This window comes from Gopherus flavomarginatus, chromosome 5 (assembly GCF_025201925.1).
Source record: "Gopherus flavomarginatus isolate rGopFla2 chromosome 5, rGopFla2.mat.asm, whole genome shotgun sequence".
Taxonomy (NCBI): Eukaryota; Metazoa; Chordata; order Testudines; family Testudinidae; genus Gopherus; species Gopherus flavomarginatus.
The window spans coordinates 74,649,811-74,665,334 of record NC_066621.1 but is presented as its reverse complement, the minus strand read 5'-3'; the positions used below and the strand labels follow the sequence as shown (position 1 = coordinate 74,665,334).

Genomic DNA, 15,524 nt, shown 5'->3' with positions numbered 1-15,524 from the left:
CATATGTCCCTTCATGCTTCAACCACCATTCCAATCCAAAGCAATATGGACTGACGCATGTTCATTTTCATTGTCTCAGTCAGATGCAACCAGCAGAAGGATGATTTTCTTTTTTGGTGGTTCGGATTCTGTAGTTTCCGCATCAGCGTGTTGCTGTTTTAAGACTTCTGAAAGCAAGCTCCACACTTCATCCCTCTCAGATTTTGAAAGGCACTTCAGATTCTTAAACTTTGGGTTAAGTACTGTAACTATCTTTACATTGGAACCTTCTTTGCATAAATCTCACATTGGTACCTTCTTTGCATTTTGTCAAATCTGCAGTGAAAGTGTTCTTAAAATGAACAACATGCTGGGTCATCATCAGAGACTGCTACCACATGAAATATATGGCAAAATGTGGGAAAAACACAGCAGGAGACATACAGTTCTCCCCAAAGGAGTTCAGTCACAAATCTAATTAACGCTTTTTTTTTCTTTTCCATGTGTGTCATCAGCATGGAAGCATGTCCTTTGAAATAGTGGTCAAAGCATGAAGGGGCATATGAATGTTTAGCATATCTGACACGTAAATACCTTGCAATGCCAGCTACAAAAGTGCCATGCGAACGTCTGTTCTCACTTTCAGGTGACACTGTAAATAAAAAGCAGGCAGAACTATTTCCTGTAAATGTGAAAAAACTTGTTTGTCTTAGCCATTGGCTGAATGTGAAATAGGACTGAGTGGACTTACAGGCTCTAAAGTTTTACATTGTTTTGTTTTTGAAGCAGTTATGTAACAAAAAAAAATCTACATTTGTTAAGTTGCACTTTCACAATGAAGAGATTGCACTACAGTACTTGTATGAGGTGAGTTGAAAAATATTTTATTTTTAGAGTGCAAATATTTGTAATAAAAATAAAATATAGTGAGCACTGTGCACTTTGTTATGTTGTAATTGAAATAAATACATTTGAAAATGTAGAAAAACATCCAAAAATATTTAATAAATTTCAATTGGTATTCTATTATTTAACAGTGCAGTTAATCACAATTAACTTTTTTAATCACGATTAATTTTTTGAGATAATCGCATGAGTTAACTGTGATTAATTGACAGCCTTAATAAATATTCCAGAACAGTTATAAGATAAGAACTATTTCATATTTAAAAATCCATCTTTATTGATCTCCTTTGTTTAGACACTTCCCTTCTAGGACTTTGCATATCATCAAGAAATAATTTTAGAGTCCAAATTTTTTTAACCTTACCAATAAAGTATGCAACAGACTATATTTTTATTTTGAGTAAATTCATTTCACCTCATTTATGCCTACCAGATTTCTTCCTCTGGACTATGATATCTCCACTGGATTGGCTCACATGCAGGTATACAGATATCATCAGAACACGACAGAGCAAAATTCACTTTTATTCTGGAATAGGAATTCACTTTGCTTGCCTAATTAATAGAATAGAAAATTTGGGATGTCATCAGTTTTAATGTAGCATTTATCTCTAAATGCATTACATGTTCACAGATAATACATCCTCTGGAATACTGCAGAAACCAAAGTATTTCAACAGTCTCTCTTTCAATAATTGAAGATGTGTTGACTCAATAACTTACGGAAATTCAAAGAGCACAAGTTTAACACATTTGAAGAATTCTTACCTCTAGGTTACGACATGAAATTTCTGCCCTATAACTTCGAACATCTTCCAAATCCAGTGTAGCAACCAAGACTTCCTGGTGAAAGGCATTTAAAATTAGACATCCGACAAAGGTACAGAATGCCTTTCCAAACCCAAATGTGCGGGACAAAGAATTGTTTAAAAAGGGATACACTCATTTCCACTGTAGATATCTCCTGCTCAATCTACTCATGAGCGTAAGACCAATGACTTCAACAGGATTCCTCACATGAATTAAATGAGAACAATTTATCCTGAATGCACTAGACAATAGACTATCCCACAATCCCTACATGAGAAAGTTCATACTGACTTAACAAGTTTCTTGTTTGCATAAGGGTTTGCAAAACTGAGCCTATAATAATTACACTCTAATTGACACCTTTGTGTCCAATTGCTTAAATAAACACATATAAACCAACAAGGCCTGCTCCTCTCCACATTGATATTCAAACCTCCAGGCCTGGTCTATATGAGCATTTTCAGAAACTCTTACCCTCCTGTAGTTCCATCACTGCAGGCAAAACAAGAAGTGCTAGTGTGGATTGGGGGCAAGCAATTGTACCACTGTGACATCTAGACCTCCTTGGAGCAGGGTTGGATAACTTAGTAAAAAGGCACTTGCTTGGTCTATATTATGGCATCCAGCCTCCCTAGCACCAATAGAACTGAACCTGTGCTAGACCAATGGTGGGAGAATTTCTGAAAAGCCTCAGTGTAGAAGCAGTCTCACTGACTTCACCTTGCAACAAGGTCTGAGAGAAGGATAGCAATGCCATGCTGAGGGAGACCAAGGAGTGAAATGAATCTCGCAGGGTCAGTCAGCTGAGTTTATTACCACATCATTCAGTGAAAACTGGGATCCTTGAGCAATAGTGTCTCCATTCATAGAAATCATGGCACAACCATCATAGTACAGACGATCACCATCACAGCCTTTCTGATTGGCTAAGACGTAAATCCCACCACTCTAAGAAGAAAAAAATATATATATTTTTTCAAAATATAACAGTTTGAAAACTATGGAATGTTAAAAGGCAAACTACTGGTTTCTTTTGCCCCCTCCCAAGTCTACTCTCCATCTTTACATTGTGACTAATTTAGGGACTATTCTTTCCTTTTTGATTGAAAAAAGTGCTCAGCACTTTGTGGGCCCTGTGAAAACAAATAATATAACACACTGGCTAAGTGTGTTACATCTGCCTCAGATGGCTGCAACCAGCAAATGGAGTTGCCCCTTTAGTTCAAGTAATAGAGGCCTATACTTTAAAACTGAAATTCAAAGTTCAAGATGGCAGGTGTTGCAAAAATAACAACTCTTTATAATAGAGGGCATGGCAAAGTGAGGAAGAAATTATATTTGGATGTCTTGGGACACAGCAAATATTGTTAAGCAAGCAAAGCATGTTAAATTATTATGAAGAGACCATCATACCCACACTAACCACATTTCATGGCTTAGCTTGCCATTCACTGGCTTGTTCCTCCTCCATCCCATCTTTATTAAAAACAGATACAGTTTTTGCCTAATCACTGAATATATATTTTCTCTTTTAAAATAAGGTGAGTTTTAGATATAAAAAACGCAAAACATCCTAACATCTTAATTTTTTTTAAATAATTTGCTTTAGGAAAAATTTTCATTTTGCTAATCTCCTCTGCAGTTATAAACCTCTGAAGGCAAAGGGATAAGGTGAGGCGGCAGGGGAAAGCCTCAAGGTTTCAGTGTAAACCCAGATCTTTATTTTCCCTTCATGGTATATTTATTGATATTTCTTCAGCTCTCATGTCAATATGAACATTTTAATTAAGATCAGAAAGGAGCCTGTGGCTTTAACGGAACCACAGAGACTTGTGCTCATGCCAGGAAATCTCTCCCCTTCACTGAGTGGAATATAACCAAGTAATGAGCTGTTAATCCTGGTAAATTTGCACCATACAGTATGCATGTATATTTTGTTTAGAGCTACATCGGTTTACAATTGGTTACAATTTTTTTCTGCATAAAGCGGATACAACATTTCATGCTTTCAACAGTAAAATAATTAGTCACTTTGAATGGTGGTTTTGTCTCCTTATTGTTATAGTTTTTGTTTGTGTGTTTGTGTGTTTGTAAAAGCAACAAAGCTAGAGAAGAATCAAAGGCACCAATTCTTTTGATCTCACATCCCTGGGGTTTGGTTTAATTAAATACACCCTGGTTTAAAGATTCTGCCAACTCTCCTTTGTAGATAGATAGATAGATAGATAGATAGATAGATGAAAAGAAGATTACAGATTTAGCTTTCCAATGCCATCAAGCCTAATTACTAACACAGGCAGGCAACACTATGCCCTACCAGAGTAGAGGAGACTACTCTGAAAAACTGGGGTAAGTAATGAAGAGATGAGTTGGTCTTTAAAAAGATCTACCTTTGCTGTTGCAGAATTTACCATATTCACACGGGTATGAGCTTTCCGCAGCACATGGTGACTCCCTGATGAATTAGTGAAGATCTCTACCCCATCAAGACCCATTTCAATATGAGGGCTATAAAAATAAGAGACAGTATAATATTCAGCTGGCACTTCCACTTGTCATTAGTTGCCACTAATTTTATCTCTTTGCCATGCCTAGAGTAGTCCACTGCCAGTTTAATACATGTCTTGGTTAGTTCAAATAATGAAAATATTTGCTAAAGCATCATATTTATTTCCCTGCATTGCGCTGTTCCTTTGTCATGGATGGATTGTTTTCCAGAGAAAAGGAGGGGCTTTCATCGTCCTCAGAGCCAGTGAAACGCATTAGGCGACCTAGGGCACTAGCATTTGGGGAGCAGCATTTCGGGTCTTTCGGTAGCGACCGTGGTGGCTGGATCTTTGGCTGCCCCGGTCCTCATCAACATTTAGGTGGAGGGAGCTGGGGTAGGGGGTACGGGGAGGGCTGCCTGCAGCAAGTAAGGGGAGGCGTGGCACGCAGGGGAATCGCTCCCCGCCCCAGCTCACCCCTGCTCCGCCTCCTCCCCTGAGCACACCGCTCTGCTCTGCTTCTCTCCCTCCCAGGCTTGCGGCGCCAAACAGCTGATTGGCGCCGCAAGCCTGGGAGGCGGGAGAAGTGGAGTGGTGATGGCGTGCTCAGGAAGGAGGCAGAGCAGAGTTGAGCAGGGGCAGGGAGCTGTCACCCGGCTCCTCAGGCCAGGGAGAGCTGCTGCGGGGGGGAGGGGAGGGGGGGGAAGAGGGCTGCCGCGGAGGGGCACCTCAGGGCGCAGTGGGGGTGGGGAGCTGCCACGGGGGGGGCTCCTTAGGGCAGAGGGGGGCGGAGAGTTGCCACAGGGCTCGGGGGGGGACGCAAGCTGAAAGTTTCGCCTAGGGCACGAAACATCCTTGCACCTGCCCTGATCGTCCTCCTTTACATTATCAAATACCATCCTTCTAATTCAAAGGAAGTCACCTGTTCATATATCTGAGTATCTTTCTAACATTGAGGGAATGAAAGCATTCCTCCAAGGTCTGTAGCTCCACTCTCACCTTCTCAGCAAACACCACAGCACAAACAAATAAATCAACTACAGTCATATGACATGGAGATGAGAAAATGAGCATGTTGCATTTTTTTTAATTATTTTTATAGGAAATTGGTTGAAAATATACTGATATAAAAAGGACAATCAATCACATTTTTGAAAATTTTGCACCTTCTATAGCTACAAGGAACAAAGAATGACTAGAAGAGAATGAAAGTATTTAGAGAAACATTTACATTTTTTTCCTGTTCGTTTAATTTATGCATCTGACAGCATTTTGTATTACATAAGAACATAAGAACGGCCGTACCGGGTCAGACCAAAGGTCCATCTAGCACAGTATCTGTCTAGCAACAGTGGCCAATGCCAGGTGCCCCAGAAGGAGTGAAGACAACAGGCAATGATCAAATGATCTCTCTCCTGCCATCCATCTCCATCCTCTGATGAACAGAGGCTAGGGACACCATTCTTTACCCTTCCTGGCTAATAGCCATTCATGGACTTAGCCACCATGAATTTATCCAGTTCCCTTTTAAATATTGTTATCGTCCCAGCCTTCACAACCTCCTCAGGTAAGGAGTTCCACAAGTTGACTGTGCACTGCGTGAAGAAGAACTTCCTTTTATTTGTTTTAAACCTGTTACCTATTAATTTCATTTGGTGACCCCTAGTTCTTGTATTATGGGAATAAGGAAATAACTTTTCCTTATCCACTTTCTCTACATCACTCATGATTTTATATACCTCTATCATATCCCCCTTTAGTCTCCTCTTTTCCAAGCTGAAGAGGCCTAGCCTCTTTAATCTTTCCTCATATCAGACCCTCTCCAAACCCCTAATCATTTTAGTTGTCCTTTTCTGAACGTATTCTAGTACTAGAATATCTTTTTTGAGGTGAGGAGACCACATCTGTACACAGCATTCGAGGCGTACCATGGATTTATACAAGGGCAATAAGATATTCTCTGTCTTATATTCTATCCCCTTTTTAATGATTCCTAACATCCTGTTCGCTTTTTTGATCGCCTCTGCGCACTGCGTGGACATCTTCAGAGAACTATCCACGATGACGCCAAGATCTTTTTCCTGACTCGTTGTAGCTAAATTAGCCCCCATCATATTGTATGCATAGTTGGGGTTATTTCTTCCAATGTGCATTACTTTACATTCATCCACATTAAATTTCATTTGCCATTTTGTTGCCCAATCACTTAGTTTTGTGAGATCTTTTTGAAGTTCTTCACAATCTGCTTTGGTCTTAACTATCTTGAGTAGTTTAGTATCATCTGCAAACTTTGCCACCTCACTGTTTACCCCTTTCTCCAGATCATTTATGAATAAATTGAATAGAATTGGTCCTAGGACTGACCCCTGGGGAACACCACTAGTTACCCCTCTCCATTCTGAGAATTTACCATTAATTCCTACCCTTTGTTCCCTGTCTTTTAACCAGTTCTCAATCCATGAAAGGACCTTCCCTTTTATCCCATGACAGCTCAATTTACATAAGAGCCTTTGGTGAGGGACCTTGTCAAAGGCTTTCTGGAAATCTAAGTACAGTATGTCCACTGGATCCCCTTGTCCACAGGTTTGTTGACCCCTTCAAAGAACTCTAATAGATTAGTAAGACACAATTTCCCTTTACAGAAACCATGTTGACTATTGCTCAACAGTTTGTTTTTCCATTTGTCTGACAATTTTATTCTTAACTATTGTTTCGACTAATTTGCCCAGTACCGACGTTAAACTTACCGGTCTGTAATTGCCAGGATCACCTACAGCCCTTTTTAAATATTGGCGTTACATTAACTAACTTCCAGTCATTGGGTACTGAAGCCAATTTAAAGGACAGGCTACAAATCTTAATTAATAGTTCCGCAACTTCACATTTGAGTTCTTGCAGAATTCTTGGGTGAATGCCATCTGGTCCCAGTGACTTGTTACTGTTGAGTTTATCAATTAATTCCCAAACCTCATCTTGTGACACTTCAATCTGTGACAGTTCCTCAGATTTGTCACCTACAAAAGCCGGCTCAGGTTTGGGAATCTCCCTAACATCCTCAGCCGTGAAGACTGAAGCAAAGAATCCATTTAGTTTCTCCGCAATGACTTTATCGTCTTTAAGCGCTCCTTTTGGAGCCCTCGTCAAGGGGCCTCACTGGTTGTTTAGCAGGCTTCCTGCTTCTGATGTACTTAAAAAAACATTTTGTTATTACTTTTGGAGTTTTTGGCTACCATTCTTCAAACTCCTCTTTGGCTTTTCTTATTACACTCTTACACTTAAGCTGGCAGTGTTTGTGCTCCTTTCTATTTGCCTCACTAGGATTTGACTTCCACTTTTTAAAGGAAGTCTTTTTATCTCTCACTGCTTCTTTTACATGGTTGTTAAGCCACGGTGGCTCTTTTTTAGTCCTTTTACTGTGTTTCTTAATTTGGGGTATACATTGAAGTTGGGCCTCTGTTATGGTGTCTTTAAAAAGGGCCCATGCAACTTGCAGGCATTTCACTTTAGTCACTGTACCTTTTAACTTTTGTTTAACTAACCCCCTCATTTTTGTATAGTTCCCTCTTTTGAAATTAAATGCCACAGTGTTGGGCTGTTGAGGTGTTCCTCCCCCCACAGGGATGCTGAATGCTATTGTATTATGGTCACTATTTCCAAGCGGTTCTGCTATAGTTACCTCTTGGACCACCTCCTGCGCTCCACTCAGGATTAAATCTAGAGTTGCCTCTCCCCTTGTGGGTTCCCGTACCAGCTGCTCCATGAAGCAGTCATTTAATTTTATCTCTGTATTTCATCCTAAAGAGAAATGTTCCCAGTCAATACGGGATAACTGAAATCCCCCACTATTACTGGGTTCTTAATTTTGATAGCCTCTCTAATTTCCCTTAGCATTTCATCATCACTATTACTGTCCTGGTCAGGTGGTTGATAATAGATCCCTAATGTTATATTTTTATTAGAGCATGAAATTTCTGTCCATAGCAATTCTATGGAACATGTGGATTCGCTTAAGATTTTTACTTCATTTGAATCTACATTTTCTTTCACATATAGTGCCACTCCTTCCCCTGCATGACCTGTTCTGTCCTTCCGATATATTTTGTACCCCGGAATGATTGTGTCCCATTGATTGTCCTCAGTCCACCAGGTTTCTGTGATGCCTATTATATCAATATCCTCCTTTATCACAAGGCACTCTAGTTCACCCATCTTATTATTTAGACTTCTGGCATTTGTGTACAAGCACTTTAAAAAAAACAAAAAACTTGTCCCTGTTTATTTGTCTGCCCTTATCTGATGTGCCAGATTCTTTTTTATGTGACTGTTTATCATCTGATCCGGCCCTTACATTATCCTCTTCCGTCCTCTGTTCCTGACTATAACCTGGAGATTCCCTATCATCAGGAGATAGAGAGAAGTCTGTGTCCGATCCACATGCTCCTCTGCAGCAGTCGGCTTTCCCCCATCTCCTAGTTTAAAAACTGCTCTACAATCTTGTTAATGTTTAGAGCCAGCAGTCTGGTTCCACTTTGGTTTAGGTGGAGCCTATCTCTCCGCTATAGGCTCTCCCATCCCAAAAGTTTCCCCAGTTCGTAATGAGATATTGGCTAGTGTCATTCGCTTGCAAGTAGCTGGGAGCAGCTTACATGCCAGAGGCTGTGCATCAACAGCCTAGGAGTCGGGGTTCTCACAGCAGAGCAGGGTAAGGCTGGCTCCCAGAGTCAAGGATTGGAGTGGCCTAGCAGATCACCAGTCTAGATAACACCAGAGGGGAACGTCACAACGAGTATCTTTCCTAATTCTTCACAAGACACACAAAACCATAGTGGAAAGGCTGGTTCCATATGTATTATCCTGGGAGACACTGTAGTACAATTATCAGAGGGGTAGCCGTGTTAGCCTGGATCTGTAAAAGCAGCAAAGAGTCCTGTGGCATCTTACAGACTAACAGACATATTGGGGCATGAGCTTTCGTGAGTGAATGCGTGCATCCGACGAAGCGGGTATTCACCCACGGAAGCTCATGCTCCAATACATCTGTTAGTCTATATGGTGCTACAGGACTCCTTGCTGTAGTACAATTAAACTTCTGGTACATAAACTGGTTAATTAAAACTCTCAAGTTGATCTGTCATCCCAAGGAGTGACTCAAGCACACAGAGTTGTCAACACTGAAACTGTAACACATAAAGACAACAAAATTCTTTGACTTGTTTACTTAGGCACCCTCCCCCCTCCACATGCATTTCTTGCTCCTTGTTATGTTTTGATAATCCGAATTATGCTGGCATTTTCTGAAAGATTTTTTCCATAGAGGAGCATTAACTGAGCTTTGCAGAGGCACCTCTCCTTTTGACAGCTTCAGAACATGCTTCATCCTATTTTTCATTCATCTGTCTGTCTTACCTATTTGGTGCCCACAGCTCTTCACAGATTTCACTCCCTAGGCATGTATCTTTGGTTGCTAGCACTGCATCACCAAAAGGAACAGTTTCCTGAGGAAAACAGAGAACACAGACATGCATGTTTAACAGAGGGCCTTGTCTAACAGGAGTTAAAAAAGTAATCCCCAAAAAAGAAAAATACTGACCTACATAAAATTAGTATCAAACCAAAAGCACAATGCACATTCTCTAATCTCAAATTGGTTTTACTTGGAGATAGGCCCAAACTGAAAAATCTAGATCAGGTTCTTCCCAGAGTCCCAGTGGTGTTAGGAGCTGGGGTTTTGGTTCAGGCCCATCTCTTTTTAATTAAAGATTCTGGAGAACAGGAGTAGCCCATGCAGTTCTAGAAGTCACTCTCAGATTTAACAAAAAGGTGTGGCAATAAGTCAGAGCTGTCTACTTAGATCAAGATGGAGCACTTCGTGCTGTAACATGCAACTGTTGCAGGTTGCACTTGTGTATGAAGCAAGGAGAAAAACCTGTTCTATTTTGGGAAATTCAGGTATGATCCTCAAGCTCCTGGTAAGCAGCCAATGTGATCCTCTGTTGGGCAAACTTTGGACCCTCTTGCCTTGCTGCAGAACATTAACATTTAAGTAAATAAGGCTAAATTATTCACTCACTCATTCTCACAAGTAACTCAAATGTCACTGAAACCATTGAAATTGCACTGTTGTGACTGACAGCCAAATTTGGCCTACCAGTTTTATACTGTCATTAAGTTCTTTTTGATTAAGTTACGTCTAGTTGATACTAAAACAAGATCAGAAAATACATTCCTTAAACTCACCTGTCCTGTCACCTCCTGTATCATCCTGGGGAGAAAATATTCCTCCACAAACCTAAAACAATTATACAAATCAGCAGTTCTCAGAAATAAATGTTCTGCTTTAACTCAATGCTATAGTCAATGCTAACCTGATGTTTCATAGAGTTCAAGGTCAGAAGGGACCATTATATCAATACACGTGGATCGTACCGCAAGGTGGCCAGAAATCCATCCTCTATTCTTGAGGTAGAATCTTCTGTAAACATCTAGAGAAGATACCCAGCTGGAGATGGGTTTAGATCTGTAAATAGGCTGGGACCCTTCCAACCCTAGACTTCATGGAAAGGTTTCTGCTTGGTCTGAAGGCAGTAGGGGGAAGCGGTATGGGGGGAAGGACACTGCCACATTGGCAGCAGACTCTATCTTCCGTAAAGAGCCTCCCCTCCATGCACGGCTGTACAGGATACAAGTTTAGTCCTATTTAAAGATACCATTAGGTGGCTTACATGAATTTCCCTTGCTGCTGAACCTGCAGTAGAAATAATGCATGGGAATGGGGATGGATTTCAATCCCTTTTCTGTGACTGCAATGGCAAATCCATGCTTTTTAGCAGCTTTAGTAGTACGCTGTACACAACCCACCGTGCTCTGCTCCATGGGGTAAACCATCGAAGTTCCCTGTAATTTCCTGTATTTGCCAGTATCATCTTTGGCCTGATCAGAAGAATTTTCCTTTAAAAAAAAAGAAAAGGGAGGGGAGGGGATTTAAGTACTTACACTGCAGCAAAGGCAAATGAGTATTAAGAAATGCCAAGTTTCTATTTATTTTTTTCAGTATATTTACTTTGTATACAAATTGCTGTCAAATATGCAGTCATTTCCACTGTTTCCCCTTGCATAGTCTGTCTGTTTCAACTTCCTCTCTTGGTTTTGCAGGTCTGTCACACAGCAGTGGGAATTTTTGATGTTTACATTAAAAAATAAGATGTGATTGTAAACAGAAAGTCCACAACAATTGCTAATCTCTTTGAAATTAACAGATACGAAGCTGGTGTTGTCTCTTTAAATATAAATGTGTTGCCATATGATCTGCTTTCTACTGATAACGATACACCAAGAAGTTAACCTAACCTGTGACTATAAAAGGTATTATCTAGATAAGAAATACATACTTGTTTAAAAAGATCACTCTACAGTTGTAGCGAACATTTCTGCACATAACAGGCCTGTACAAAGAAAAAAAAAATCAGTGTTACCTGAAGCTAAGTTCATTTAATAAAACAAGGTGATTATTGAAAAACACATCTACCACATTACAGGAGATCTGCTGTAAATGTGATATATATTTTAGTATCCTTTGCCTCATTTGACTTGTGTGGTACCTCCAGCTGGGTCAGCAGAGTAGAAAAGCTGATCTTACATATTTAATTTTAAAATGATGAAATTCAGAACCACTTAACCTAATACAGGAAATCTGACTAGGGAACAGCACATAATTGAAAACATTTTCCCTAATGTCAATGTAAGGTTGCTTCTACTCATGAAGGTAGTTTCACTGTGATAGCTAGTTAGGATCATAAAGCCCTTGACACATACTTATAAATAGAGCCTCAACATTCCTGGGATATATGCAAATATTAATCCCATTGGACAGACAGGTAAACTGAGGTACAGAAAGGTTGAAAAAATTGCATATAATCACACGAGTCCATGATACCTAGAAATAGAACCCAGACTTTTCGTTTCCCAAGAGTATGCTCTAAATCCTAGTGATCCTTCCACTCAAATCTCTTTAAAACAGAAAAAACTGGGCTTTTTATTTTTCAAACTTAAAAACCGTGAAACTACCCAGTTTGTATCCAGAAGAAAGAGACATTTCTAATGGTTCTTTTTCCACTTTCATACTGCAGCTCTTCCCATGTAAAAACTTCATGCACAGTAGCAAAGCTCCTGGTACTGGACAACAACATTAAATACGGAGGATAAGTTTTCAAAAGCGCCTTTATGACTCAGAAGCCCAAGTCCAATTTTTAAAACAACTTAGGCACTTGTAAGCCTAAATCACTTTTCAAAGTGGGGCTTAGGAGTCTAAGTCATTAAGGCACTATTGAAACATTTCAGATCCCATTCAATGTAGTTAGATAAACCTAACCCTCACTGTACACCCTTCCATTGACCAAGCTACCACCTCTTGATGGAGTGGATTTACTAAAGCAACTGAAAAACCCTTTTTGCTGTTGTATTGTCTATGCTACAGCTGCAATGCTACAGCTGGGCCACTGTAACTCTAGAGTCCTTGCTATCCAGTAGTGTCTGCTCAGACAGCCAAGTCACCGTTTTCCAAGGCAGCAACCCCTTCACAATAATTACACAACACTTACATTCCCACATCACAGATGATGTCTTGAGTGGCAGGAGATTCCAAAAGCTTTGCCAGAACTTCAAATGAATGTAACAGCGTATCAGATTCATAATAGTGATCTGAACAGCCATAGCCACTGTGTACAAAAAGATACCAGGCAAAAAATTCAGATGAGATCAGAATTAGACACAAGAAGCCACTGTCACTTAAGATAAAAACAACATCCCAAACATATGGCAATTACACAGAGCACAAAGAAACATATAGTTTACCCATTTAAATTGACAGCATTTAAAATTCTACAGTATTGTTGTTGAAGTATTCTTTTTAACAAAAAATAACATGGTTTAAAGGATAGAATTGAACATTACATTTACCATCTGGAATTTTCATTATAATAAACTTAATAATTGATGCCACTGGGAGTTGCAAAACAAAGGACCCAATCCTGCACCCTTCGCTACCATTAACATATTTTTGCTCATATAGCCAGTCCTGGGGTTTACACTGCAATTTGCATAATATTACACAGAGTATTCTGCATTACAATTTGTTCTTGACCATTCATTGCTGTTCAGTTATTCTGTTGATGAGCAATATACACTTCTCCTCCTTAAAAAGATACCCAATATACAGTAATTAAGATGGTCTCACCAAATTTCAAGCTCCGGTCCAAGTCTGTATCTTGCTCCTTTGTATTTTGCTATTTCAATACCTATAAAATGGCCCGGGGGGGGGAGGGGAAGGATAAAAGATGAGTCCATTCTAGACAGAAAATGGTAATCTAACCTGTCAGTGTGCATAGGGGAGCCCAGCATTGGACATACAGTCCCAGGTTTGTTTTATTAGTCTCCATCCATATAACAGTGTCATCCTGTAATCTTTTAGTCCAGGGATCTGCAACCTTTCAGAAGTGGTGTGCCGAGTCTTCATTTATTCACTCTAATTTAAGGTTTCACGTGCCAGTCATACATTTTAACGTTTTTAGAAGGTCTCTTTCTATAAATCTATAATATATAACTAAACTATTGTTGTATGTAAGGTAAATAAGGTTTTTAAAATGTTTAAGAAGCTTCATTTAAAATTAAATTAAAATGCAGAGCCCCCCAGACTGGTGGCCAGGACCCAGGCAGTGTGCCACTGAAAATCAGCTCGTGTGCCGCCTTCGGCACCCGTGCCACAGGTTGCCTACCCCGTTTTAGTCCTTTTGAAGTGTCACTATACTTTTTGGCTCAAGTTTATGTAGAGTCATATTTTTAAGAACGGCTCAGTTTCCATCTAGCACCTTAACAAAATGGGCAGATTTTCAAAAGAGCTTTGCAATAACCACTTCATTTATATACCTAACTGGGAGCAGAGCTCTTTTGAAAATCTAACCATTAGAGCCTTATCATAAGGGAAGCTAATATATAATGAAATGGATCAGAAAGGGCTGTACAAACTAAGGCAGGGGTTCAGTTCAGTGCTTGCTACACACCTGAGGCTGCAGCAGCTCCTCCACACAACTAGCACATACTGTGAGAACCAGAAAACAGGCCTCACAAAACAGTTCACCTCCTGGAAAAGCGAGGCTAAAAATCTACTGTGCAAACACTGATGCTAGCTTGACCACTGAGAGCTTCAGCTCCCTCTCTGTGCCCAGTCACACAGGAGGGCATCAGAGAGGCAATCTCTGAGCTGCTCAGAAAGGGTTCTTTCTGCTCTGTTCAGGAAGGGATTGGGCCTTAATCTTCACTTTTCTCCTTCCAAGCAGAACCTCCCTCTTTTCTTCGGATTCTACCTTTGTTCCAGAGTGGGTCAGCTGGCAGGACAATACAGGCTTTCCAGGTCCCCAGAGCAGCTCCTGGTATCACTTTCCCATGCCAGGGAAGAGACACAGGGAGCTACACTAGGGACTTAAAAAGGCTAAAATTGTCCTGTCAGCCGACCCACTCCAGCTCAAAAAACCCCCCATTTTAATTCAATCAGGGCAATAACATCACCCTCTGCACTGAGTTTAGCTGGACACTAGTGGGGCTCAGGAGTTCATGGACCGCCTGCCTGGGGCTCAGTTCTCTAGTCACCCCCCACTGCAGTTGCAGTCCCAAGATGCTGAGAGAAATCTCCCTCCCCGAGGCCAGGGAATCACCGCTTCCCCGCTAGGTGACGGCTGAAGCCTTTCCCCGAACGTGCCCCCACTTGCTTTTTAAAATCCTTGCCAAATTGCCATCAAAATCTAGCGCCCACTGGTTGAGGGCACAGGTAGCCACCGTCACGGTCCTGCCCATGGCTGCCGCTCCGCCCGGGACGCCGCTCCTCCCCTGCAGCTGCTTGCACGCAAAGCAGCTCCCACCCGGCCACCAGCAACAAACTGCACAGCTAAGCGCTTCCGGCGCCGCTGACATTGTTTTACTTCCTGCCGTCCCTCCTCTCCCAGAGCCGAGCTCGGGCTGGGTGCCAGCAGGCCAAGCGCCCGCTTGGGGCGGCATGCCGCGGGGTGGGTGGAGCGTGCGGGACCGGCAGAGCGCACCCCGCGGCATGCCGCCGTGCTTAGGGCGGCGAAATGTCTAGAGCCGCCGCTGGGTGCCAGGCATTGAGGCGAGACCCTTCAGCACAGCCTCCAAGGGGCCCTGTCCCTGTCGGGTTTCTGTTCCCCTGCTGCTCGCGTCAGTTTCCAGCTCTGAAGGCCTAGCAGCAGGTTGCAATGGACACCGCAAAGGAATCCAAGCAAATTGTATCGGGAGGGGAGGGAGTGTTCATGAAAACATTTGTATTAATAGTAGGTT

The 15,524-nt window shown here is 41.3% G+C and overlaps 1 protein-coding gene across 6 annotated transcripts in view; it reads right to left on the bottom strand.

Annotated features, from left to right (window-relative positions):
* The window catches only part of NADSYN1 (NAD synthetase 1), a 30,157-nt gene extending 15,035 nt beyond the window's left edge, over positions 1-15,122 (bottom strand). The window contains exons 1-11 of one of the 6 annotated variants that reach the window (XM_050955336.1): positions 14,942-15,122; positions 13,414-13,474; positions 12,779-12,895; positions 11,570-11,623; positions 11,040-11,129; positions 10,419-10,470; positions 9,588-9,676; positions 4,086-4,203; positions 2,512-2,643; positions 1,654-1,728; positions 1,316-1,440 (exon numbers count right to left, since the gene is read on the bottom strand). In XM_050955336.1, the coding sequence (XP_050811293.1) occupies positions 1,316-1,440; positions 1,654-1,728; positions 2,512-2,643; positions 4,086-4,203; positions 9,588-9,676; positions 10,419-10,470; positions 11,040-11,129; positions 11,570-11,623; positions 12,779-12,895; positions 13,414-13,474; positions 14,942-15,026 (998 nt within the window). In that variant the 5' untranslated portion in view covers positions 15,027-15,122. Of the gene's footprint in view, positions 1-1,315; positions 1,441-1,653; positions 1,729-2,511; positions 2,644-4,085; positions 4,204-9,587; positions 9,677-10,418; positions 10,471-11,039; positions 11,130-11,569; positions 11,624-12,778; positions 12,896-13,413; positions 13,475-13,548; positions 13,879-14,941 lie in introns of those variants that run through there. The other 5 variants (XM_050955334.1, XM_050955331.1, XM_050955332.1 and 2 more) reach the window with 5 other exon arrangements.
* Between the last annotated feature and the right edge of the window lie 402 nt (positions 15,123-15,524).